The sequence below is a fragment of the Amblyomma americanum genome, chromosome 7 (genome assembly GCF_052857255.1).
Source record: "Amblyomma americanum isolate KBUSLIRL-KWMA chromosome 7, ASM5285725v1, whole genome shotgun sequence".
Taxonomy (NCBI): domain Eukaryota; kingdom Metazoa; phylum Arthropoda; class Arachnida; order Ixodida; family Ixodidae; genus Amblyomma; species Amblyomma americanum.
The window spans coordinates 18565186-18590652 of record NC_135503.1 but is presented as its reverse complement, the minus strand read 5'-3'; the positions used below and the strand labels follow the sequence as shown (position 1 = coordinate 18590652).

Sequence of the window (25467 nt, the reverse complement as noted above, 5' to 3'; positions counted from 1 at the left end):
TGCGATCCTGAATGTGTAACGGGTAGCAACGAGTCCTGGAGTAGATTGAGGCAGAGCAAGTAGAGGATCAATTCCTCACCTCGTGCCTTGAGGTGTCATCTACTCTGCTACGCTGAGAACTCCTTGGCCCCTTAACAATAATGCTTGGGTTTCATGTGTTCCCAGCCCTGTTTTCATTTATGAGCTTCACTTTGCCTCTCTTTTTCCTTCCGCACGAGGCCTGCAACCTACAGATGGTCCTCTACGCATGCGACCTTGAGCTTCATTTTCTCTCTTCCTACTAAGCGGTGTGCCGGCTCAGCTAGCATAAGCAGACGTTAGCAGATTCTGTTGACACCAGCAGAATCAGTCCGTCCTAGTGGTCTTAATCGTGAGGCAGTGCAAGCTGCCTTACGGTAGCTTGTGTGCCCTACCTCAGTTGCCCTGAGGCACTTGTAAATCGACCCTTCAAAACACTACCTGAGGCCGTGTTCTATAAGCTGTCCATTTTCCGTAGTCTATTTCGCTCCCATTTGGTTCTTTGTCATTGGTCACTCAGATATACTCGCGGCCTTCAAGCACTTGTGGGAAGCGACCCGGCCATTGTGTGGCTGGAGACCGGACCTCACCATTTGCTGCGTATCACAGCCAATGGAAGCCAATGGCGAAATCCGGTCCCCAACCACCCAATGGGTGGGTCGCCTCCCACAGACGCTTGAAAGCCACGGGTATATCTGAGTGACCAATGACATAGGACCAAATGGGAGCGAAATAGACTACGGAAAACGGACAGCTTGTAGAATACGGCCTCTGCAATACATTCGCGTTGAAATCAGAAACAACACAGTGTAGCCATCTTAGCTCACTGACAGCCCTGCATGTGCCATCTGTGGTGTGATGAGACAATAGCCCACGTTCTTTGTGAGTGCCCTGCCTACAGCGCCTAAATACAGTCTCTCTGCCGTGCACTGGAGCATCTAGACCTGCGCCCACTGACGGAAACGAAGATTCTCGCCCACTGGCCGCGGTGGTCGTCGGCGGTGAAGGCCTCCAAGGCACTGCTCCGCTTTTTGAAGACTGGTGGCCTGCAGGATAGGCTGTGACTACTGAACGCTGTGACTTTACATAGTGACTTTAATTTCCTGCAACTGTCTTTTCTCCTTCATCTTTTTTTCTTCCCTCACCCCTTCCCCCCGTGCAGGGTAGCAAACCGGCCGTTCTTCTGGTTAACCTCCTCCTCCTCCTCCTCCTCCTCCTCCTCCTCCTCCTCCTCCTCCTCCTCCTCGTGGGGTAGAGTGCTAGTGTACATACATGGCATTGAAATGCTGACAAATAGGCCCAGTAGACCAGTTATAAGGTTGCGCGTCAGCGCACAATTATCTCAGGACCCTGCTCGTTTGCCTCAGATCTCACATGTAGATCCGGCTAAACTGCGTGATTTCTTCTGTCGAATCTTATACTGAAAATTCAGTGCTTCAGTTCACACCACTGATGTTTTCTTTCACTACCGCAGGGGCAGCAGATGGCAGCAGCTGCACCAGGATCGTGGAGGGATGCCTGGAGGGCGACTGCAAAGTGTAAGCGATGCTGCCGTGCGGACGGCTGATTCCATGTGCATCGACACACTTACATCGCATTACATCAGCGCCTTTACGAAATCGCACTGCGCAGCCGCACCGACAGCACGCGCGCCCCCTGTGTAACAGTTTTGTCCGCATCGTCAACGCTTGTTCCGGTGAGGCACGCGAACTACGCCATGGCGTGTTAGGGAGAGCACGCGAGATTCACATTATCACATTTTAACGGCGCCTGAAGAGAGGCGCTGTGTGAGTGGAAATTCCAGTTTGCGCAGCTTCGTATGCTTTCTTTCTTTCTTTCTTTCTTTCTTTCTTTCTTTCTTTCTTTCTTTCTTTCTTTCTTTCTTTCTTTCTTTCTTTCTTTCCTTCTTTCTTTCTTTCTTTCTTTCCTTCTTTCTTTCTTTCATGGTAACACTGCCACTACAGTCTGCCGGCAAGCACTCCACTCCTGCAAAGAACCAGCTTGACTAGGATCAAGTCATGTGGTTAATTAATTAGGCGTTGCTAATAAGCTGGGGCAAGCTAGACCGTGGTAAATGCTCTTTCTGCAGCGCACGTGGAGCGACAGAGTTGACGTCAGCCTTGCGCAAGGTTTTCTGCCCCAGTTTGTTTTCTTCAAAACAAAAACCCCAGTCATCCCCTGCGGTACTTATAAGCTTTCTGCTGCTCTGCAAAAGGCTGCCTCTACGTTGGCTACTGTCTTTCGTAACACACGGTAAAGAAGCGGTCATACTTGTGGTAACAAATTTACAGGCGTTAACTTTAATGTGAAAGACTCATCAGTGGTGGACTGCTGGTCCTACCAGTATTTACGTGCAATAAGACAGTCGCGGCTACAATGCATTCGAGTGAGGTTTACCATCCTTGCGCCCAGTTTAGGTGACGAGAAAGCTGAAAGCCAATGTGGGAAATGTCGACTCGTTGCTTGCGCACGTTATTATGCACGCTTCTCGGTCTATTGGTATTATCAATGTAATGAACACGAGCCACTGTATATTCACCTCAATTACTGTAATTACAACAACGAAGTAATTACGCCTCTACTATACTTATTATATAATTATCGCGCTTTTTTTCCTAGTACAATGCCATGCGTCAACGGAGCTTGCGATGGGCTTGGCCGCTGCATTTGCAAGCCCTGCTGGGAAGGCGACTCTTGTGACGAGTTTGGTAAGAAGTTTGAAATTTTTTGTCTTTGTACACGAGCTGCTGCAGACGAAAACTGACTGATTACTCATGAGCTGTAAAGTGAGTGCCGGCGCCCAACATTCCTACTGCCATTGTTTGGTTTCAAAATTTAGAACTCTTCCTTTTGCTAATACGAGAAAAAGTCACTTACAAATTTTGACGCATTTGTGCGTCGCTTATGTTTGAGCTCCTACGCATTGACGGGAGCCCAGAATCAGACGTATATAGTTGAACGAGCATGTTTGAACAACAAGTTGTTAAGTTTAAGTTAAGCTGAGCGTATAAAAAAGCAAAGCCAATGTGTTTTACATGCACATGCACATGCAGGATCAAATGCCTATGACGTTCGAAATCACTTTAGAATCCATGCACGCCTATTTCAAGCTTCGACGAGCTTCGAAATTTGTCTTTTTTTTTGCATCTTCAAGATATTTAACTTTCTGAGAAAGTTTAGAACGACCACTATTTTGTTTTATTCTTTTTTTTGTACGCATTCTTCACTCATTTTACTAATGCCTTTACTCTCCCTCCTTTGGGCGAGTAGCGTGTAAACAGTTTTACACACGTCCGCAAAGACTTCTACTATTTCATGGAGAGCCTTCTCTTCTTTGAGTGCGTACGTTACATTAGGCCCCCTACCGGCGTGCAACTCTACGTGCCTAGTCACCGTTCTTTAACTGTCTTTTACACAGCCCGAGGCTTGACCACCAGCTATCAAGAGACCCGCTAGTACAGTTAGCTTGCGTTAAGGACTTGCACATGTCTTCAATCTTCATTGCCATTCAATGACTCTTTCCCTTTCCCATCCCCCAACCCCTAGTTTAAAGCACATGCTAGAACAACCAGCTTGTGGCCAACCTCCCTCCATTCTCGTTCGTATAGCTATCCCTGTCTTTCTTTTCCCTACTTTTGTTTATGTACGTCCGTGCGGGCGATAAGTAACAAAGAAAGTAGCCAACGTTGATAGGCGATTACGCGTATAGCTCGATGATATCTAACTAGTTACAATGACCCTCGCCAGTGGACCTGTACCCGCCGTCCTTCCCAACCCGGTCCGAGGTGGTGGCCATTTCGGAGCCGGACGTGTCTCGGCCCGTGTTCCGTGCTGCGGCACGGGACCGTGACCTGGAGGACACGTGTGAGGGCCGTGAGCCGTGCGCATGCGCCGTGACCAGCTACGGCATCGTGGCCGGCAACCGGTACCAGCTTTTCTCGGTGGACAACGTTACGGGACACGTGACACTGGACGACCCGCACCACCTGGTGGAGGGAGTGCCTTTCCCTGTCACCCTGGGTGCCTGGTCACCTGGCAGCCTCGAGAATGACACCGACCCGGACTCGACCATGCAGGTTCGCAGAGCGGAACATGTCGCCTTTCTCACCCTTTCTAAAGAGTTAAGAAAGAAAAGACTATTAGATGTTGATCGTGCTTTAGGCATAAGGAGGATAAGTATAATAAACTTTGTCTTTGGAGGAACATAATGGCTTCAGTTGCTTATTAGTCAAAAACCCAACTCCTCATCGAATTAGCGTGTGACCCCCCCCCCCCCACCGTCATCACCTTCCTTCCCCCCCCCCCCCCTCTTGTACTTCGTCCAAAGGAAGCAGTGCTGCGCTGTCGAAGCTAGAGATGGCGTTAGCCAATCAAGGACAGGGTGTCATGAAATTGTCCTCCTGTAAAAACGAATCGTGATTGGACGGCGGCTTCTACCGGTGGTCCAGTCACGATAACTGGAAATACTACAACGGAGCAGTTATAATTCATGCCGCAACAAAAAAATCCATTAACGAGAGCAGAAGTCCTTAATTCTGGCCCTTTCTTTGTTCAGCAGTTTTAAAAAATCCAGTAATTTAGAAGAAAAAATACGCCCAAATAACACTTCTTAAAATTTTCTGAAAAGCTGTGTTAATTCCCTTTTCATCAAATTTTACACCTAAAATTTCCTGAAAAAGATGAAATTCTCCGAATGGAGCATGTCTGCTGCGAAGAGCCCGCCTGTTTACAAGCAGTGCTTAAATGTGAAGAGATTTATGAAATCGTCCCTGATTGCCTGCCGTCGGATTAAATTGGGACAGCGCTTATCATTTTTAGCGAGTTGAAATATAGCCGTGGTAAGAGAAGAGAGTGGACCCGAAAAACATTTCTAAAGGCGTGAATTTTAATTAGACATCAAAGAATTCTGCACCTTGGGTGAAGGAGCAAAACAGACTGAACGACGATGCTGAATGTGGAAGACTTAAAAAGGAAAAGAAAAATTCACGGTTTGTTGCGTCACAGGCAGCCATGCATGCATGGTTTAAGAGGCTTCTAATTAGCTGTGATCACCAGGTTTGTTTTCTTTCGGGGACTAAACTTTTTTATTTCTATTAACACGTCAACTTCTAAATAGAGTTTTGTCTACCAGGAGTTGTACTTTTATTGTCCCGGTAAGCACTCAAACGCTCTGAACTCTAAATCAGCATCAATAGAGCTAAGGTTTTCTTTACAGTAGCGTTTACATTGGAATGCTGACAATAATAGCCTACCCAATAGTTAATCCATATACGCGTCATGTACAGTACTCACGGATTGAAATAGGACATTCGGAGCGCGTGGCCGTCGCTTCATGGAGCGCCGCCCGTAGACGCTCATGGAACCAAGGTGGTGCATTGTGGTATGGCGCGAGAGGGAGAACATCTACAAAGCAGAATTGTTCCTTCCAGTAGCCAATGAGCCGGCCTGTGGTTTACCACATGCCTGCGTGGCACTGCAAGGCTAGCGCTCCGAATGTCCTATTTCAATCCGTGAGTACTGTACATGTAAACAATTCAACAGCATTATGTCGATTTCTCGAGGACGTCTTTAGTTCATGTCAAACGCGGGCCTTTCTGCTTCGAACCTCTTTAATATTTGTCGCGCAGGTGACCTTCTACCTGGACACAGCCGAAGACCACGACGACCACAGTCACCTGCTCACCGATGATATCGACAAGGGCAGTCATCTTCACAATCGCACGAAGCGGCAGGTGAGAACACTATCAAACATATTTCACTTAGCACTAATCGAAAGCGTTGCAACCTGCTTGCACGAATTTGACCACTTTTATGTCAGAAGGAAATAAGCCTAGCCAGTTGCTGTGGCAAAGCAACTGTCTTTGAACTAAAGAGCGCAAACATAGCGGGAAAGCAGACGAATAAGTTGGTAATAATGGAGTGGTTATCTCATTAGCATCCCCCAAAGCGCAACTATACGGCTACAAAGAAAAGCTAACAGCTTACAGGACTGCCCTAAGTGCCCCGCTGCACAGCTGAAATGCAAACGATGCGGCCCTAAGCCGAAGAATTTCAACCTAGACTGCACACCTGCATTCCTGCGCACTTCACCGAACCCCGCTTGCAAGTATCTAAAGAGTCGAAGTTTTGAGCCTCCGGAATTTCGGAAGCTACAAGAAATCGAGACCACACTGTGCGTTTAAATAAGGTAAAGAAGCACTGGGTAAAGAAGCCCACCGGACGGGCTTTGTTACCTTTCCCACGTTCTCTTCGGTTGCTTCTGTCAAAATGCGTCGCCTGCATCGGCCACGACCGATGCCGAACGCAGGCGCCACCGTCGGCGACGGACTCGGAGAACTACCGCACCGACTTCAAGCTGAACATCGTGAGTGGTGATCCGGCCGCCATGGAGCTGGGCCGCGTGCTCGAGTACGAGCTGCAGATCACCATTCCGCCCACGGAGAGGCTGGACCTGCTCGTGGACATCTTCACCAAGGACGTGATCGCCGAGAACTACGTGCCCCCGCTGGCCATCTTCGACGTGCGCGCCGACCTGCCGCCCGAGATGACGTTCAGCGTCGGCGAGCCCACGCCCAAGATGATACTCAGCGAGTCCATCAAGAATGTGGTGCGTGTCTCGACTCCCCTCCTTTCCCACACCGCACTCCAAGCACGAATACTCCCATATGGGAGTGAAAGGAGAAGTAAGCTGTCCTCTAAACAACTCCCTTTTTATAAAAAAGAGGGCGCTAGAGGACAGCTTATACTCCCTTTTTACACCTTTCTGTTTAGAGTTTCTCTATCTGCCTCGGCAGTGATGTCACGTCAGCTCGAAGGGAAGAGGTTGTATTGGCGACAAAGTTTCATTTGGCTATAAACCATTTGAATTGTGAAGGAAAGTCGGGTGGAGCTTGTTAATTGGCAGGGAGATTTTTTTTTCTCTTTCTGTCCGACTGACGTTAGAATGGCGTCAGCCGTGGCCATTGAAATTCTCGTGTTACCTCTAGTGATTAAGAATCTCTCCGCGAAAAAAATAAATAAAGCATATATGAAAATATGCTCGTACCTCATGGGTTGGTTTTATTGGAATTCTATACTATTACCTGTTCTGCACGTAGTACGTACTGCAAAAAAAGGGTGCTTGTGCTCCCTGTGGCTAACACAGGCCACCTTATTGATTGATTGGTTGTTGAATCGTCCGATGCGATAACCCCTACAAAAATATTATTTTCATCGTTAGCTCTTTCGTTGCATTGTAAGACATAGTGTGGCTGTGGACACCACCTATTCAAACTACTGACATCCCTAAATCTAGCTTCTGTGCTAAATATTCTTCTGGTAGGATTATCAGTACGGTCGTAAGACCGGTGGTCTTCTAAAATGACTGATCGATGTAGAAACACAACATTTCATTCTCTCAAGAGCAGCCCTGTTTTCCATGTTCCCCCGATGGAAGTGGCTCTAGAACAGTATGAAATCCCCGGGCTACAGTGGCATGCAATCATAATGAATCGGCCATTAGGCTCAGCGGCAGGCGATGCTCATCTTGGAATCGCTGTCCTCACCTCGACCGTTTCCACCCAGTACGACCGCGTGGTGATCGAGTTCGGCAACATCATCAACCCGGACACGAGCCGAAACATCCTGCTTCGCTTCTCGGTGACCGCCGTGCGTACTCGCATGACGTCCAAGACACACTACGTCACCGTCGGCGCCGAGTTTGACTTTGAGACGTACGTCTGGGTCGGACAGACCGAGGTCACCGTCAACCCGGCGAAAGCGGTGAGCTTCGCCAAGTTCGGCACTTACATTTTCATGCCGTAAACAGCACTCCTGAACAGCTTCCTTTGGCTCCTAGTATTATTCATACTACTCCAATGCATGTACAAGCAGAGCTATCATATTTGTTTTTTATAAGTGTGCTCTGCGATTAATGGGTTTCTTTTCCTGCCAGTACTGCTGAACCTCGTTATAAAGAAATTAAATGGGCCCAGTGATTACTTCGTTATAGCCGTAGCTTTGTTCACCGAGCTTCCAAGGGGAATCGTCATTCTTCGTTATACCCACTATTTCGTTATAGCGAGGTTCGACGTTATTTATTTTTTTTAGCGTTGTCATACATACATTTACTTTAGAAGCTTTTAGATTTAACTGTTTCAGCGGCAGGTTATCTGCTTGCCTAACGTCCGTACCCTGGCATCTAGGGATACGTTACTTGGTTCTAAGTCTAATTCCTCAGACTTCGTCGCTTACTCTACATATATAGTGTAACAGTGTTTGTGGACACTGCGGAAACAAGGCAGTGAGTTTGCGTCGTTCGCCAACACACTCGTCATGTTTTTACATTTTCGCGGCAGCATAGTTGCACGGACTTTATTCGACATATATCTGCTTGGCATCTCGTAACCAGGATGCAGCACACCTTGTATTCATTGGAAGCCGCTTAAACTGAGCCACCACTTGTCTTCCGGCTTTTCGCCAGTGCCGTGATAAAGGGGCAAATCCGCACATTTTGGAAGCACAGCTTGCATCAGGATTTTTTGGTGCCTTTTTTTTATTGTCAATACGCCCTTTTTTTGTCCCACGGCATATTACGATGAAATGAGACTAGGGAAAGGTTGCCGTCCAACTTTGCGCTCACGTATGGCAATCACGCCTTCCGGAACCCCATGTGCATTGTCTTTCCTTAAACACACCAAGGTCTCGAGAGAACGATAACGTGTTTGCTATAACACCATGTTACCTGGCGCTAGGGTGGTCTTTTCTCCCAACGCACTTACAACGTGTCTCCTCTGCTGAGGCTGGTATAGTTCGCGATCTGCTTGTGTTATTCGAGAGTAAGTTTGGGTTTAGGGGGCATGCAGTGTAAAACTCAATACAACACTATACAAGGCGGGTGTTTACAAACCAGCGCAAGCCCTAGGGGGCTGAAAACTTATGCGTCTAGCTGCCAATAGAGATAGTATGGTTCCTTGCAGTATTCTCTTATGACTTGTGCACGCTGCATTACTGCTCTAAAGCGCGACCAGCGCTACAATCACTACCGACACGTTGCAGGTAAAATAGAGTGAAACTATACTGCCGGTAATAAGGGAGTAATTACTCATTGGCATCAACCCGAACGCAACCAAACGGCTACAAAAGAAAACTACACAGCTTTCTCAGAAACTTCGTAGTTAAAAAAAAATTCGTCCTGGTCTGGTGTTCGAACCCGGGACCACCGCTTCACCGGAGAAGTCGCTCTAGCAATTGAGCTAATCGCGACAGCAAGCTTATGGTAGGGCGAGAGCAAATTGATCAATAACTCGAAGCGGGAACAGTGTTGGTCAAATGTTCTTTAGGGGAATCCCTCTGGGCGGAGTAAATTTGCAATAAGGGAGTAATCACTCATTGGCATCCACCCGAACGCTGCTCCCTTACTTCCTTGTTACTCCCTTATTACAAATTTACTCCACCTTGGGGGATTCCCCTAAAAAACATTTGACCTACACTGCCGGTTGTTTTTTTTTTACTATGCACTCCACAATGCGTGCATGTTGTTGTGGGAGCATACTTGTTACACCTACGAAGAAAACTGCTGGTAAGGGGGCAGTGGGTTCGTACGTGGAGATTCCTAAAGTCGAGAGCATTCAAAGGGCTTGTCGAACGCGTGCGTATATTTTCTCGTACCACGTGACTCGCGTCGCAGAACGAGGACGAGAAGAAGCTCGAGGTGGACGTGAGCGGTCCGGGCGAGATCGCGCTGGACAGTGCGGGCATTTACACCGTCGACATGTTCCTCAAGCTGCGCTCGGACCGTGTCACCATCTCCGTCACGGGGCCCACCGACCTCGAGGACCTGCTCGCGGTCGGAAACCTGGGGGTCACCGGTGAGGGTGCTCGCGGCTTGGTCGTCTCGAATGCTCGTGCTGAGGAACCTTTTATGTAGCACCGAACACCGCCTACCGCTTGAGGAAAGGTCAGAGCTGATCAGTGTTTGATGGCAAAAGCTGCAATAGAGTTCAAAACAATCTACCGTATTGGTAGGCAAGATGTACTTTGTTTTGAAGCGAAAAGCTTCACTACGCTATAGGTAAAGCAGTCGTCGCGTAGGCAGAGAATGACCTTGAACGACCTTGAGCCCAACCATGTTAGGCATGTATGCCCATATGTGGCACAGTTATGATGTCGAACCCTTGACGCCTGATCTTGACCCATGGCCTTTAGTTGACCTTTGAACTTTGACCTCTGACATTGGGTGACCTTTGGATTGACCTTCGATTTTAAGAACATCCAATGGGGTGATTTGATGTCACGTGATTACATCCGATGGGGGTGTCGTAAGACCATGTGATACCACGTCATACCCACGTGGTCGTGTGGGTATATATAGAATGGCAGTCGCGAGCGTGTAGCGGTGCTGCTCTGGACGAGCTTCAGACGCTTAACAACCGTCCTTGCTTTTCGCTGAATTCCAGGGTTAGGCCAAGTTAAGCCAGTGCTAATTGTTTTAACTGCATGCTGGTGAGAACAGTAATTCGTTGGGACCTAAAAATCCTTAAAAGTGGTAGTCCAAAACACAACAGATACCCAGATGGGGGAGAAGTAAGACGATCTTGTATACACTGCACGAGTACAGCACATGTGTAGGGGCGTACGCAGCAGGTACGCATTTCTCTGTTGGTCCTGTTTACATTGCACCACAAGGCACAAAGGCTCGCTTTGCACCAATCTAAGCGCATGCCGACACACAGGATAGGTTTCTGCTTCGCTTTGTTGATGGCGTCGCAATTTTCCTTTCAGAGTTCAGCCAGAATTACAGGGCCATACCCAATGATGTTAACCATTACAAGACGGTTCTCACGCCGTCAGCGACCCAGGAAACGTACAGCGCCGCAAAGATTGATATGGGCCTCATCACAAGCACGGGTGACTGTCTTATTTCCTTTCTGGCTTGCTGAGTTTCTCAGTTGTGCAGACAACGTGTGTTTGTAATAGACTGGCCGCCTTCTGTGGTGTGCATGCAGATAATGCATCGATCATGCTCGCTCAAAAATATAGATGGTAGAGGCAGGATCAGCGAAGTACGTTTTCTTTTCAGTGCTGGACATAGTAAAAGAAGGAAAATGCTCTTATTGGGGCACACTTTCTATCTTCTCTCTGGCGGGATCAGCGAAGTACGTTTTCTTTTCAGTGCTGGACATAGTAAAAGAAGGAAAATGCTCTTATTGGGGCACACTTTCTATCTTCTCTCTGGTCCCATTGCCTATTAGAACAGTGGTTAATAGTTGAGGTCGTTTTGAAAATTAAACTTACATGTTCTATTTTAAACAACCGATACCTGAGTTCTCACACGAGTTTTAATTCGCGAAAGTGTAATCTTAAGAGTTCACTTCACAGACCGAGTACATGTCCTTTTACAAAGATTTAATTAAATATTGGCTCGCACACCAAGGAGTTGTCGACAGCATCATCAAACGACTAGGAAGTCATCTCTGTTGAGAGATCTCGCTTCATAGCCTGCTCGTTTAACTGCAGTCTCAACAAATACTAGGACGGACGATTGCCCGCACTAATTTGTAGGAGACGGGGACAAGCCAGGGACACATATAGCACGTACAGTACATGTCTGTCCCTCGTTTCTTCTAGTATTTTTGGCGCAAATACACGTTTTCAAGAATGAGCTAATTGGCCCAGGCCAACGTCTCAACTAGTTCACTTGTTGCGCGCGCGTGTTGTTGCAGGCTCTATTTACCAAAAGGCTCGAATCGACGACAACAAGATAAGCTTCACGTTCGCTCTGTTCGCGCTGAATAAGCCGGAGTACGTGGGCGAGACCAAGACGGTCATTCTCGAGATCAGCGTGGCCAACAAGGTCATGTACAAGGAACCCATCTACGTCAACCTCACCGAAACCAACCCCGACGAACCGGTATGTTCCGCGCTGCCCCCTGGAGGAGGAGAGGGAAAACTTGTATCTACAACGAATTATTTGTGGGTGGAGTCCTTCAATCTAGGACACCATTGGACTTGACCGCCAGCAGTGCCGTACTGGGGAGCCGTTGCTGGTTTTCGGGGTCCGAGCTGCTCAGCTCCTACATCCCACTGCTCGAGTGCTTGGTGCGACTGTGTAGACTGTGCTTCGTTTTCTGTTTTGGGAATGTGTGAGTTCTTTTGGCATGCCTGGACCTTGTGGTATAGATTGGAATATTAGTCGCAAAATTGACACTTATTCTTGCAGATAGTCGGATGAATTTTGTGCAGTCTGCTGGTGTGGGGAAAGTTTTGACTTGTAAATTGTCTAAATACTACTCCCCCCCCCCCGCCTTCCCCCCCCCCCCCTCATTCAGTGTCCTGTGCCGTTGTGGATAGAGTGTTCTACTTAATCTGTAATGTTGTAGTATTTCCTTACAAGTGATGAGACTTTCGCGATCCTCTAACGTCTCCACCTGCGGAGCCCGGCACACAAGAACTCGGGCGGTGGCGTGTGCTTCATTATTCCTGTGGAGAGAGTTGTGGGTGGGCGCCCTCTAGGAACGGGTAAATTCATCTTCATCATTATCTTCCTGACTACGCCTACTGCAAGTCAAAGGCATTTCTTATATCTCTCCAATTAACCCTGTCCTGCCACAGCTGGATTAAGTTGAGCTATTAAATGACATGAATGCGCTTATAAGAAACACCAGGACCTGACATAAGTATTAGGTATCGGTCATTTATCGATAAATTTTCATTTCCGTGAATAAATAACTGATTAGAATAGCTAGTCGGCACTGTAGATCAGATATGCACATCTGTAAAGTTGATGCGGAAGGGTGGTATCGCGTGCTACTTTAAGTGCATGTGACTAAACGTTTGAGATCAGTTTGAAGCGAGTAGCAACAGTACGCTTTAGGCACACCACCGCGACCACAAACGCAGACGTACAACGTGGAAGACGTGCTTCCGGTCACGGAGCTTACCAGAGCGACACTGGGCAGCCTGCTCAAGTTCACGCTCCACCTGAACGTCACTTCCGGCGGCTTCACGGCCGTGCGCGTGGTGGCGGAGGCCGATCCGGAGAGCCCGCTACAGCTATGCTCGGCGCGCTTCGACCTCGAGGCGAGCGGCTTCAACCTTCCCTGGGTGAACACCAGCTCAGCCGAGGCCACGCTCGACAACGATCACTACGTGGTCGACCTGGGGCGCGTCTACGTTTCTCAGCAGGTGAGCCGGGACTGCTCCCTTTCCTAAGACGTCTGTGCTCGGGCGCATTGGCTGTACAACTGCCCACTGGCGAGTTAGGGTCTCAACTCACCTTTATCATCATCTTTATCATCACACCAACCGAGTTATGTTCACAGCAGAACAAAGTCCTCTTTCTCGTGGGGATCTAAAATTGCCTATGGCTTGTGTAACTGTAAAGCAACGAATTTCTTTATCGCCCTTATCTTCCTCCAACCTCACTCCTTACCGTGACTCACTTCGGTCTAACTTTTTCGTTGTTTCTCGTTTAACAAACAAACGAGGGAGCCCCAGAGAGATTGGTCGAATAAAGCGCGACCATCGCAGCAAAGTGCGCTCTTAAAATATTTCCAGTTTTTCATAGCATGTGCTACGATTTACTATTTTTGTTTGTAATTTTTTAGCATGCAGCGACGATATAGATTAGTGCCTAAGTCTAAGAGCAGCGTTACTTACGCTCTAATTTCATTTTACTTTTGCACAGCGCATTAGTCCCCAACAAATCTCGCAAGCGATCACCGTGGTTGTAGCAGCGGTATAGCTTAATCGTCACAGGAAACAACTGTACTGTTCTTGAGGCTTGCAGAGCCAACCAGCACTGGCTGCCTCAGCGTAGTCGATCCTATACCTTGACGCGTAGCTGCGTGCCGTGTAACGCAGCGTCCTGTGGGCGCCGGCAAGGAGAACACGCTGGTGCTGGAGGTGTTCGTGTACTTGGACTACACGATGGACGTGAGCCTCAAGGAGGGAAACTTGTTCCCCATCAAGATGAAGGTCGGCAAGGGCGACGACGGCCTGCTGGTCCCGTTTGAAGCCCTCACACTCGAACCTAAGGTATGGCCTGTACACCCTCAACGGGCGTGCACTCTAACGCGGAATTTCTTAACGTTAGGGAATAAAGATGCACGGGTGCCTACTAGTGCTAGGGACCATAGACATAAGCACAAGAAAACCTCCATGGACCAGAAGACTGGGACAATGGTCGGACATTAAATCCTGCCGTTGCGGAGTGTTCATCTCCAGCACGATCAAAGAAGGACTCACTCTTGTCAATCCCATCTCCAGCATAGTCTCAGAATGCAAACGAAAAACAAAAGTTATAAAAGACTACAGCGCTCGAATTTCGATCATTTTACTTAAGCTTGTGCTAGGACTGATGTTCTCGGAAAGCAGCATACTTTCCCTTTTCATGTGTGCGTTTTTATCCTGTCGTCTTCTCGTACCACTGTACCATAGCTACACAGACACGTCCTCATCATCGACCGCTGCAAAAAACTCGTGTCCACAAAATTCTTCTTAACTGGATTGCCATGGAAACTGTGGCGAGTCACCTAACTACGAGATAGTACCACGATTACGCTTAGTCTCGTGGTTCAACGCAGTAGCCTGTATTTAAGCTCTCACTCGCGCAGCATGAGCGCGATAGCGTGAACGGCGTCGTCGCTCGCAGCGCTACATGTACAACCCGGACGTGAAGATCTTGGACGCGGTCGGCTGGCGGGAGCTGTACGTGAGCGGCGCCGTGGCGCTGGACGTGGTCATCTCCATGCCGGCGGGATCGACGCACCCCAACATCACGGTCGACGTGGCTGGCCAGAACAACCCGAGCCTGCCCGGACTGCACATCTGCCGCGCGCGCGTCTCCTTCGTGGGGCGCGCCATGCCCTGCCTGCAGGCTGTGCGGGACACTGTCAACATGGAGGGCGTCAGCTACCCGAAACTGTGAGGAGACGACCTCTTCTTAAGTGCACGATAAGCCGGAGAGTCAAATAATGGGAAATACGTGCGTACAGTTAAAATAGCCAGCATGTTTTGACCCGCCGCGGTGGCTCAGTGGTTAGGGCGCTCGACTACTGATCCGGAGTTCCCGGGCTCGAACCCGGCCGCGGCGGCTGCGTTTTTATGGAGGAAAAACGCTAAGGCGCCCGTGTGCTGTGCGATGTCAGTGCACGTTAAAGATCCCCAGGTGGTCGAAATTATTCCGGAGCCCTCCACTACGGCACCTCTTTCTTCCTTCCTTCTTTCACTCCCTCCTTTATCCCTTCCCTTACGGCGCGGTTCAGTGTCCGCCGATATATGAGACAGATACTGCTCCATTTCCTTTCCACAAAAAAACAAACAAATATTATTATTATTATTATTATTATTATTATTATTATTATTATTATTATTATTATTATTATTATTATTATTATTATTATTATTATTATTATTATTATTATTATTAGCATGTTTTGAAATGGTTCTGCCTTTCTGCTTTGAAGTTAGCGGAATGAGTGAGCGTCTTATTTGTGAACGCAGCGAAGGAGTGTTTCTATTTAATTGAGTTAGTGGGGGAGTGCTTTTTTTTTCTGAGTGGAATTAGAGAGCGAGTGTGTTTTTTTTTTTGCGAGTGGAGTTATTGAGTGTTTCTGTGAGTGCAATTAGTGTTTTTTGTGAGTGTAATGTGTGAGTGATTGTTTTTTGTGCAATTAGTGAGTGAGTCTTTTATTTTTCGTGAGTGGAGATAGTGGAGTGAGTTTTTCATTTTATAAATAGATTAAGTGCAGTAAGTGTTTTTTTAGTGGATTTAGGGCACTGAGTGTTTTTTTTTTTTAGACCGGAGAATGGAGTTAGTGGAGTGAGCGAGTGTTTGTAGTGGAGTTAGTGCAGCGAGTTCTTTTTTTTTGTAAGACTTAGGGGAGTCTGTGTTTGTATGTTTTAATGTGTGAATGAAGTTAGTGTAGTTAGTGTTTTTTTTAGGATAGAATTGGTGGAGTGAGTAAGAGTGTTTTGTGTGTGCGGGAGGGGGAGCAGAGTTAGTGCAATGAGTGATGTAATCAGGCAAGACAGCTGTCTTCCCACCCGCCTATCTCCCCCACCGCAGCAACCCGGCCCGGCAAGACACGGACTCCGCCCGGGTGGCCCTGGGCACTGTGTCGCACATCCCCAAAGCCTTGGGGAACCTGACTGAGAGCAAGATGATCATCAACTTCGTGGCCAGCATACAGGACGACGCCGAGTTTGCCAACGGGGCCCAGTACGGCATCGTCACCACCATGTCCATCGCCGGCAAAAGTGTCTTCACCGAGGAGAAGAAGTTTGTCGCCACCAGGGGTCCCTCCAAAGACTTGCTTCGGGTGCGATTTCCTCTTCCATCCGTCCTACAGTGAATGCGCGAGTACTTATTTTTCTAGACTTTACGTAAAAGTACTCCTTGCTGGATAGATAAAAAACTCACTAACCCAATCGATTAAAGAAGTGTTGATTCATGTTAACCTTAGAGTTCCATCCCTCTATCTCATTTAGAAGCATAGCAATCGGGATGGGCAGAAAATGGTCTATAGACCTTCTATATACTTTCTATAGGCTTCTATAAACTCTACTGACTTTTTATGGGTATTTCCTTTAGTCTATTCGTAATCTGTAGACTGTGTATAGACAAAAATGTACTCAAAGTGTATGGCCATAGAAATAAACGTTGTCTATACACTGTCTATAGGATTCGTATTGTCTATATACTAGTGCATAGACTGCTGGAATTACCCGCTAACTTATTTTCCAATGAACCATTCCTAAATTCACGCTTAAATAAATTTCAAAGGACATGAACAGTGCCATGCTAGCATCTGTATTAAGGTGTCCAAAGGGGCGCCGATAATCATGCTGATTTGATCCTATTATAGTGATTAAATTATAATTTTCACTAACCATTAAACCTTAAAAATACTTTAGTTCTATATTTTAAGAACACGTTTCGCGTCTTCTATGTGTCCCATGTTCAGAACATGCAGCTTTTATTGCTGTGAACCATCTACTCGCTATTTCACTATCGAAGTATTGCCTGATCTAAGTACAACAGAAGAGAAAATGAAGTCAAATCAAGTGAAAACAGGTTCAGCAATTATTTTACGTGAAAAGGCCTTCAAGACGACACAACTTGTTCGCAAGCTGGGACCTGTACGAGCATAAAACAGATTCTAAAATTTCTTTTCGTTGCAATGTCGTCACATTTCAAGTTGACTGAGTACACACCAGTGCCCAATTTGGCTACTTACGGCCTAGTAACCGGCTCGCCACCTGCGCAGAACAACCCGATCTTCGCGTACACCCATCCGCTTTGGGCGTCGCCCATCGTGCCGGGCATGGTGGCCGAGTTCGAGCTGGTGCTGAAGGTGCCGCCTCGCACCATGGGCCTGTACCTGGTCGAGGTGAGCACGGCGAGCGCCGACGTGAGCGTGTGCGTGCTCAAGATCAAGTCGGTGGGCGACACCATGCCCTGCCTGGACCCCGAGACTCCGGCCACGTACGCGCTCCACGACGACCCCAACGACGGCAATAAGAGAGCCTCAATCGCCCTGCAGGCGCTCGCCAACGTCGGTGAGGAGGAACGCGTCTTACATCCTGTAGCCATATTACTACTGCATGAGGAAGGACAGTGGTGACGTCATATACAGGAGGGCACCCCCCCCCCCCCCCCTGTCGGAGGGCACAGAAGAGCGCCAAATGCTGCTTGTGGGCATTAGTCTACAAATATGGCGCTCTGAGTAGCTCCGGCGAACTGCGCTACACACTTTCATGTTCCCTCCAACAGTTGACCACCCTGTGAGAAAATCTACTGAACTCGTTTTCACGTGAAGCTTTGTTTCATCGAGTGAAATCAATCGTGTCCTCGCGTGAGCATCTGGTAATTTTACGAGGCACGTTGTGTTCGTGCTACATTTCAATTAAACAAATTAATGCGATAACATTAGAACCGCTATCTTGGCAATAAGCATCTTTGGAAAGAAAAATGATAAGGTGTAACGTTAAGAGACCGGAAGCGGGTAGAGTGGGCGAGGAAACGAACGTGGGTTAATGACCTCCTAGTCGAAATCAAGAGGAAGAAATTGGGCTTGGGCAGGACATGTAATGCGGAGGCAAGATAACCGCTGGTCTGGGTGGGCAGATGAGAGTAAGAAGTTTTGCAGGCATAGGGTGGGCGCAGCTGGCAAAGGACAGGGTTAATTGTAGAGACATGGGAGAGGCCTTTGCCCTGCATTGGCCGTAGTCAGGCTGATGATGATGTAATCCGTCTGAAGCCTCGGGTGGGAGGAGTTACGTGAAGATAGAAAAAGAGGGGCGTGGCGGCCAATCAGAGAAGCAAAGATGGCGGTGTAAAAGGGGAGGGGTGATGGAAAGAGGGAAAGTGCAGTCGGAGCGCGGCGGCCTTCAGTTCTCATGCATTCTTTGAAGCGGTCGGCCGTGCACTTAGCGTTCTCCCGCCGGCATCAAAGCGGTCGCACTCGTGTCCACTATGCGATGCCTGTTTAAACCAGCAAACCGAAACTTTAGGAACTTGATGTGAGTGATTTCAGTGCGTCCACACAAATTGGTCGCACAGTGGAGCCACTAATGCTAACGCATACTCTGTCGTGTGAATCCCATTGATAGTCTGTGTATTTTTTGGCACCATCAGGCCCGCTCTCGTTCAATCCTGGATGGTGACGAAAAAAAAAGTCAAGGCAACCAAGATGACCGGCCTCGATTTAACTTGCTGTTACCTGGGCAAAATTATGATCACCTAGAGTAATTATTAATGCAAGTTGAGCGCTGAATTCTTTCTTTGCAAGGATTGTGAATAAAGCAGAGAAAACACGTCGCGAGAAACGTGTCTACGGACTAGCGATTGCGAATGTTGCTTACAGAGGCTTTTTCTCAGACCATACAGCCATCGACAGAAAAAAAAACCCATATATTCCAATAACCTCGTAAGACTTCTTCAGACTAGCTCATTGCTACCGTTCCAACTGGAACTGAAATTATTAAGAAGGAAGGAAAGGCATTTTTGCTATACGTTAACGGAAGGCGGAGGGCCTCGGGTCGTCCGTCGTCTGCGCAGGCACCTACCCGATGCGCACAGTGAAGGACCTGGACCCGAACACGGTGGTGTTCTCCGTCATGATCCGCGTCAAGGAGACGGCGACCAAGAACAAGGCGCTCAAGTGCCGCATCTCGTACGGCTCCAAGGGAAACTTCGAGGAGAGCCTCATCGTGCCGGTGGCCAGCGGCGCAGCTGCAAGGGCGCCACAGCACGACGAAACGGTGAGTGGCGCCACACGTGCAGCCTCTTACACTATTCTCAGGAGAACGATTTGAGTGGTAGCATCAGCACAGCCCCAATCCTACCGAACAGAGACGTTTCACGAACATGCTCACTGGAACAATAAATACTTCACGCCTGTCGGACGACATCGCTTGCGCGATGGGTAAGTACTTTAGAACTTCGTCTGTCGCGAACAGGGTGCAATTTAAATACCCTTCTCGCGACAGCGATAGCGAATCTTGTTTCAAATTCCGCAAGCAGGGTTTCCCACGTGTGTAAGTCGTCCCAAACAAGATGGCCGAACTAAGGAGATGGACGACCGTATTCGTCGAGCAGACACAACACAAGAACTTATGGTATCTCGTTTGATTCCTCCGAGATGTGTTTTATATTTTCCATCCACACGCCCGGCGCTCGTCATGTAGCCTTCACAGCTCTTCTAGAGAGAGCTCCACACTCTTAGGTAGGTGACCAATGTTATGTGGAAAGGCACACCAGACATCTGTGCAGGCGTGTGGCTCCCCACTGGTCACGGCTGTGTCGGCAGATGTTGACTTGGCTTCGTCGTCGTACTTGAGTTGTCCTACACAAACTCTGCGAGCGTCGTTCACAGGCTGTCTGCCGCTCTTCACACGCAGCTGGCCAAGGCCCCCCGGCAGATGGCGGTTGGCCCGCACGAAGCCACCCTGCACAGCCTGGCGCCGGGAGCCATGCTGCTGATGACGCTGTTCCTCGAACTGGAGCCGTTCACCGCTTCCTCACTCAACTTCGACCTGACCCTGGATGAAGGGGCAGCCTCCATGGACGACTTCGAGCTCTGCCACGAGGGCGTCTCGCACCTAGGCATGAACTACCCGTGCGTCAAGCCCAGCCAATGGGACAAGCTGCCCGTCAACGCAGCGTGAGTCCAGGGGGCTCCAAACGTTGCTTACGAAGCTGATGTGTGACTTGCGGTTTCCAAAGCACTTTCGCTGCTGCCTCCAATTATTTATATTTAATGCGTTAGCATTACAACCCTCATCTTCGCAAAATGTGTCCGCCTTACATACGTGATGCCACCTCCATCCTCCAGGAGACATCCCCCCTCTACCCACCCACCTTTGCCCTCCACTCATACCCACTCTCCAGAATCATCCTCCCACTACCGAGCAACCCGTCTCACTCTCCAGGAGCTCCACCCACCACCAATCACCCGCCACCTTCCAGAAACCATCCACCCACTTTCCCCGTCCAGAAGCCACCAACCACCATTGACAAACCCATCTCCACCCAAAAGAAGCTTCAACCAGCACCTGCCACCTACCCTGAACCACCGGGAATCCTCTACCCACCACCCATCCATTCATTCCACTCTCGAGAATCCTCCACCTATGAGAAACCCACGAAGCACTGGTACGAAAAAGCGACGGCGAAATACAATTCGAAGACGCACTGGAAGGCGATCATTGTAGAAAAGAAATGTACAACCAATACTGCCAACGAAGATTTGTCGCATCACATCGTATTATGAACTGTACATTTTTGTTTTCTTTTCTTGAAGTGTAAAAACGAAAGAAAGATTTTTTTTTATATTTCAGGTGAGTGATGCGGTAAAGGCGCAATTTAAATTCTAGTAAAAGCTCGTTATGCAGAACCTTGTGCGGCATTGCTTTTGGTCAAATCAGTGTGTCCCTAGTCTCGGTAAACGTAAATGCGGGTGCATAGCTGCTATGCTTGCTAATACGTTATTAAATGTTTAACCCTCTCTAGCCTTACTTGTAAGTATAGTGCGCGATTGATACACTTTATCGAACCTTTAGGCGTCGGCAAACTATACTTTCTTCTTTGCTTTTACTCTTGTCTTTTCTCGTCTTCATATCTAAGCTATTTCTGGCTACAACTGCTTGCTCTAGCAAATTATTCTGTTCTGCGATGCGAGTCCTGCTTGAGTTTTAAACAGCGTGAGCAGATGCTATTAAAAAAGATTCTGCAGTGAGCAGGAAACAAATGAACAAAAAGTGCTCAGGACATTAAAAGTAGATTACTGACAAAGTTCCTTCAGAAAGCCCAAATATGTTCTTTAACGAGGATTTTTTTTCCCCCTATAGAAGGAGAATATTTGGCCACTACGACTTGCACCTGATCTGCAACTCGTATATCGAACGCAAGACGGAGGAAGAGAATATGGTAAGCTGATTACTTGCCACAGTGCAGGTGCAGATGTTCGTACAAAAAAAAGAATAGAGAAGGGCTAGGAGTAGAATGCTGCGCAGTAGGATAATTATACAGTAATATTCAGACAACACATCAGTCATTTTTTATGTATAATTTTTTTTAAGCTGCATTGTTTCTAATATTGGAAAATACCGGCTCCGTCCGCTATCGTCGTTCTCCCATAAAAGTGCCAAAGCGACTTGCGGATTTCTTTCCGCACAGTCGTGAACGGCCCTATAACTTGACTGAGGTTCGTTTTTACGGGTCTCTCCGTGCAGTGACTGTCGAAATACATTGCGACATTAAAAGTCATCTTACTGCCTGCCAGGAGATCATTACAATGCACCCGATAAGGTGCACTAAATGATATACTTCGCCTATAACTGCAACCACCCGGGACTGGGGTGTCTATACCTTGCGTCAGCTAATCTGAAGCCGCATTCATTCATATAGCTGTTCTCAAGAGATTAAGTCTTGGAGTCAACGGCTGTCTTTGTGAGTGCCAATAGTGGCAGTCAGTGTTAAGGCTGCAAAGGCGTCATTCTCGCGCGTGATGAGCTGGGGACATTCGACCTCCGGCCATCTGACGTCAGCTCTAGCTCCCAGTGCCGTCTTGGTGAGCATGTGGCTCATGAGTTCGGAAAAACCTGCAAATTACAGATACAAAAGCGAGAGTTCTCCGTTCGGAGGCGCAGTGCAGTCCACTTCACGTGCGAACGATGATGCGAGACCACTTTCTCTCATTCTTCATTCGCAGCTGAGGTTCACGGTTCCGCTCCTTCTGAAGCGCAACTCCAGCCTACTGCCGGGAATGGAAGTGAGCCTGACAGCCACCACCGTGTCTGGCCAGACTAGTCGGAAGACTGCCACCACTCGCATGCGCATCGCGGACGTGCCGGATCAGACGCTCGGAACGGTACGCGTAGCGGCCACTGAAAGCAAAGAACGTCCGAGGTCACTGCGGTAACCCGCACTGGAGGAATGCAAAAGCATTGACGCCTCCTCGTTTCTCTTGTACCCTCTTTTCCTCTCTTTGCTTCGCTTGTCCCTTCTCCTCACATTTACTCGATTAAGCACTGATGTAAATTCGTCCAATTTCCCAACTCCCACAATTAATTGTCTTATTTAATCAAGTTCCATCAGTTGCCCATTTTGAGTTTTTAAACTTGGCGCCACGCTTCGTTTTCAAATTTGACGCCACGCGTTTTCCTGGCTCCGCCAAAATTTTGGACATTTTTGGCTCTAATTTATTAACTAATCAGCTTATCGACATAATTCTTTTTTCGGCGTCAACCTCCCATCATCCTCTTTCGATTACAACCATTGGTTTGGCGCTACCTTTTCTAAGCTCCTCACAACTTCTGAGGACACGTTTTGCGGACACGACTTTGTCGACATACCCTAGTAATGCTTTCGCATTAATAATCTAAACCACAGTACACTAGGGGCCGTTCTCTGAAGTACTCAACGCTATACTACGATAAATGTCTGAGCTTAGATGTCTCTTGGATGCATGATAGAGAACGGTTGACGCTGCATCTTTCCTATCGTGGTATTAATAAGACAGGAGAGATGCAATTTTAAACTAAAAAAAAGAAAAGTCAAGTCGAGGGAGGCCAGACAAGTAAATTCGTTCTCTTGAACCGAGGCTGAGCAGCTGGCATACGTCCCATTACGAATTTGGTTTATACCGTGCCTCACACCATTGTGCGTTAATTCGTGTGCATAGCTGTCTTCCCTCCTTCCTCTCCCCCGATGTGTTTTCACGGAACCTAATACGCGTACTTATGTGGTTTAGTGGTATAATAAATAGGCATAGGTAATGAAGGAATGATTCGTTAAAAACTTCTAAAATTAGGAGAGAGTTGTTTGTTTTGGTTGTCCATCTTTGCACTGTCTTATGGCGTTAAGTCACAAAAAAATGTATGAGATATTCTGGCTACTTCGGTTCAGCCGATCAGTTTACTGTTACAGTGGCAGATCGCTTAAATCTCATCTACTACGAGCCACTTTATCCAGTTAATCAAACTTCTCCACTGAGCGTTCGCGCACCCCTCTCTCTCCCTGAACCTACCAAATTAGTCATTGCTGCTGATTTGAAAAAGTGTCACACCTCAGCATAACAAAAATATGTAAAAAAAAAGGTGGGTTGTTTTGTCACCAAACAGACCACTTTACTGCCAGAGAAGGTTAAGCGCAATTTTATTCTTTAATAAATAGAGCTGTTTCGATGTTCACGACGAGGTAGCGCTTCCTGATATGCTCGCGGCGCCGCCATTTCAGGGCGACCCTAAGGTCAAGTCTACCAACGGAGGTCCCACAGACATCCGGGTGCGACAGCGGCTCTGGATACCCTTCAACATCACCCTGGCCCGGGGAACAATGGCCGAGCTTCAAGTACGGCGCTGCACTGCTTACTCCCGCGTACTGACACCTCAATAGACACGCGCATAGTGCTGTCACACCACAGCTTTGCACATAAATAGTGGCACTTTTGGAGCCACGTTCCGCAAGAAATATTGATCGTAAAAAAAAAGGTACCGTGACCCATCTGCGAGGGAACAACTCTTCGTGGTTCCAGTACGCATGTTTTCATCCTCACTGTAAAGGCTACAAGACAGCTTGAACAAAAATGTACTGAAAACATGTTCGCTTTAGAGGTGACATTGGGTGTATAGCACGTGTAAAGCGCATGAGCCACCGTTATGTGCTATGCACATGGCGTCTTCGTAAATTTAATGTACAAAAAATAACACACCTGCATCGATAAACGTTATATGTAGTGAACCGTGGTTATCGATCGGGAATTTATGTTAGCAGGTGTGTGGGAAGAGAGTGGTATGGGTGTGGGTTGCTGAGCTGATTCTTGTCTGATGCTGCTCGTACAGAGCTTAGCGCAGAGCTTAGATGCTTAGTGCGGAGCATGAAAGATTAGATCAGAACGAAGGGGTTGTTAGCCGAACGATACCAATCCGCAGGTCGAAGCCCGAGGCGCTGTTCACGAGAAGAGCGGCATCGTTAACATTCATGGGCTACGCGTGGAGGCCGTGGGCCGTAACATTCCCTGCTGGCGCAGCCGACCTCTCAACTTCACGCTGACATCATCGTTCGGCAATGTGCAGACTGACAAGGCGTTCGCCTCACTGGGCTTCTACGCCAACCCTGGTCAGTTGCCGTGCATGGTTGCACTTCTCAACTGTTTTTTTTTTTGTAGCGATAGCTACACTACGGTAGCATTTCGAGCCTTAAGCGTGGCGGCACCACCACCCTGTGGCTGCGCCGCCACTCTGTCACGTGGTTGGTCACGTGGTGCGGAGCAGCTGCCAGCGGCGCGGCGCCGTGGCTGATCACGTGATTCGCCACGTGGTTGGTCACGTGACCAAGTTCCACTTGGCCAGCTGTAGCTATCGCGTCACTCCACGTCTAACCAGAGCTAAACCACCGCCAATTGTTTTCTGTTGACAAGAACATTTGCCCAAACCACACTCTGAGTCAGAGTGACGTTACTCTTCTTGAACTCAGAATTTGCTCACGGCATTTTTTGTTTACTTCTGCGTAGTTACTTCAGATAAAATGGCTAAATAAGTGTACTGCCTGTCTCTGGAACCAAAAATACCGTTGTGCGCTATCAGAAGAACGTGGCTACGTTGGATCCATTGCTTGTCTGCAACGTAAATGTCTGACACTCGTAACTTCCTTCAGATGAGCTCAACGCTAATGTCCCCCTGCACTGATGCAACAGTGCGCACCAACACCGACGTGACACGCACTGCAGTCTCTACAAACGTTGCTTGAAAGTTGCACGTCGCTTCAGCCAACCCGCCTGCATTTATGACACACACATGTGCAATTAGCTCTAAGTCCTCTTTTCCTTGCGCAGGTACTTCATGCTCTACCGGTCTCCTCTCCATCTCTCTTTCTCCGTTTCTCTTCTTCCCTTCTATTCTTTCCTTTTTTTGCTTCCTCCCTCCATCTGACCATCCTTCCCTGCTTTCCTTTTTCTCTCCCTC

At 48.1% G+C, this 25467-nt stretch overlaps 1 protein-coding gene across 1 annotated transcript in view; it reads left to right on the top strand.

The window, feature by feature from the left end:
* LOC144098610 (uncharacterized) overlaps positions 1-25467 on the top strand; it is a 46715-nt gene that overhangs the window by 6528 nt on the left and 14720 nt on the right. Inside the window, exons 2-21 of the mRNA XM_077631390.1 lie at positions 1493-1556; positions 2638-2726; positions 3766-4094; positions 5646-5750; positions 6326-6625; positions 7582-7779; positions 9686-9866; positions 10780-10905; positions 11721-11908; positions 12898-13182; positions 13861-14034; positions 14651-14922; positions 16067-16319; positions 17268-17559; positions 19061-19263; positions 19903-20165; positions 21352-21430; positions 22215-22373; positions 23741-23854; positions 24436-24622. Of these exons, the coding sequence (XP_077487516.1) occupies positions 1493-1556; positions 2638-2726; positions 3766-4094; positions 5646-5750; positions 6326-6625; positions 7582-7779; positions 9686-9866; positions 10780-10905; positions 11721-11908; positions 12898-13182; positions 13861-14034; positions 14651-14922; positions 16067-16319; positions 17268-17559; positions 19061-19263; positions 19903-20165; positions 21352-21430; positions 22215-22373; positions 23741-23854; positions 24436-24622 (3861 nt within the window). The remainder of the gene's footprint in view (positions 1-1492; positions 1557-2637; positions 2727-3765; positions 4095-5645; positions 5751-6325; positions 6626-7581; positions 7780-9685; positions 9867-10779; positions 10906-11720; positions 11909-12897; positions 13183-13860; positions 14035-14650; positions 14923-16066; positions 16320-17267; positions 17560-19060; positions 19264-19902; positions 20166-21351; positions 21431-22214; positions 22374-23740; positions 23855-24435; positions 24623-25467) is intronic.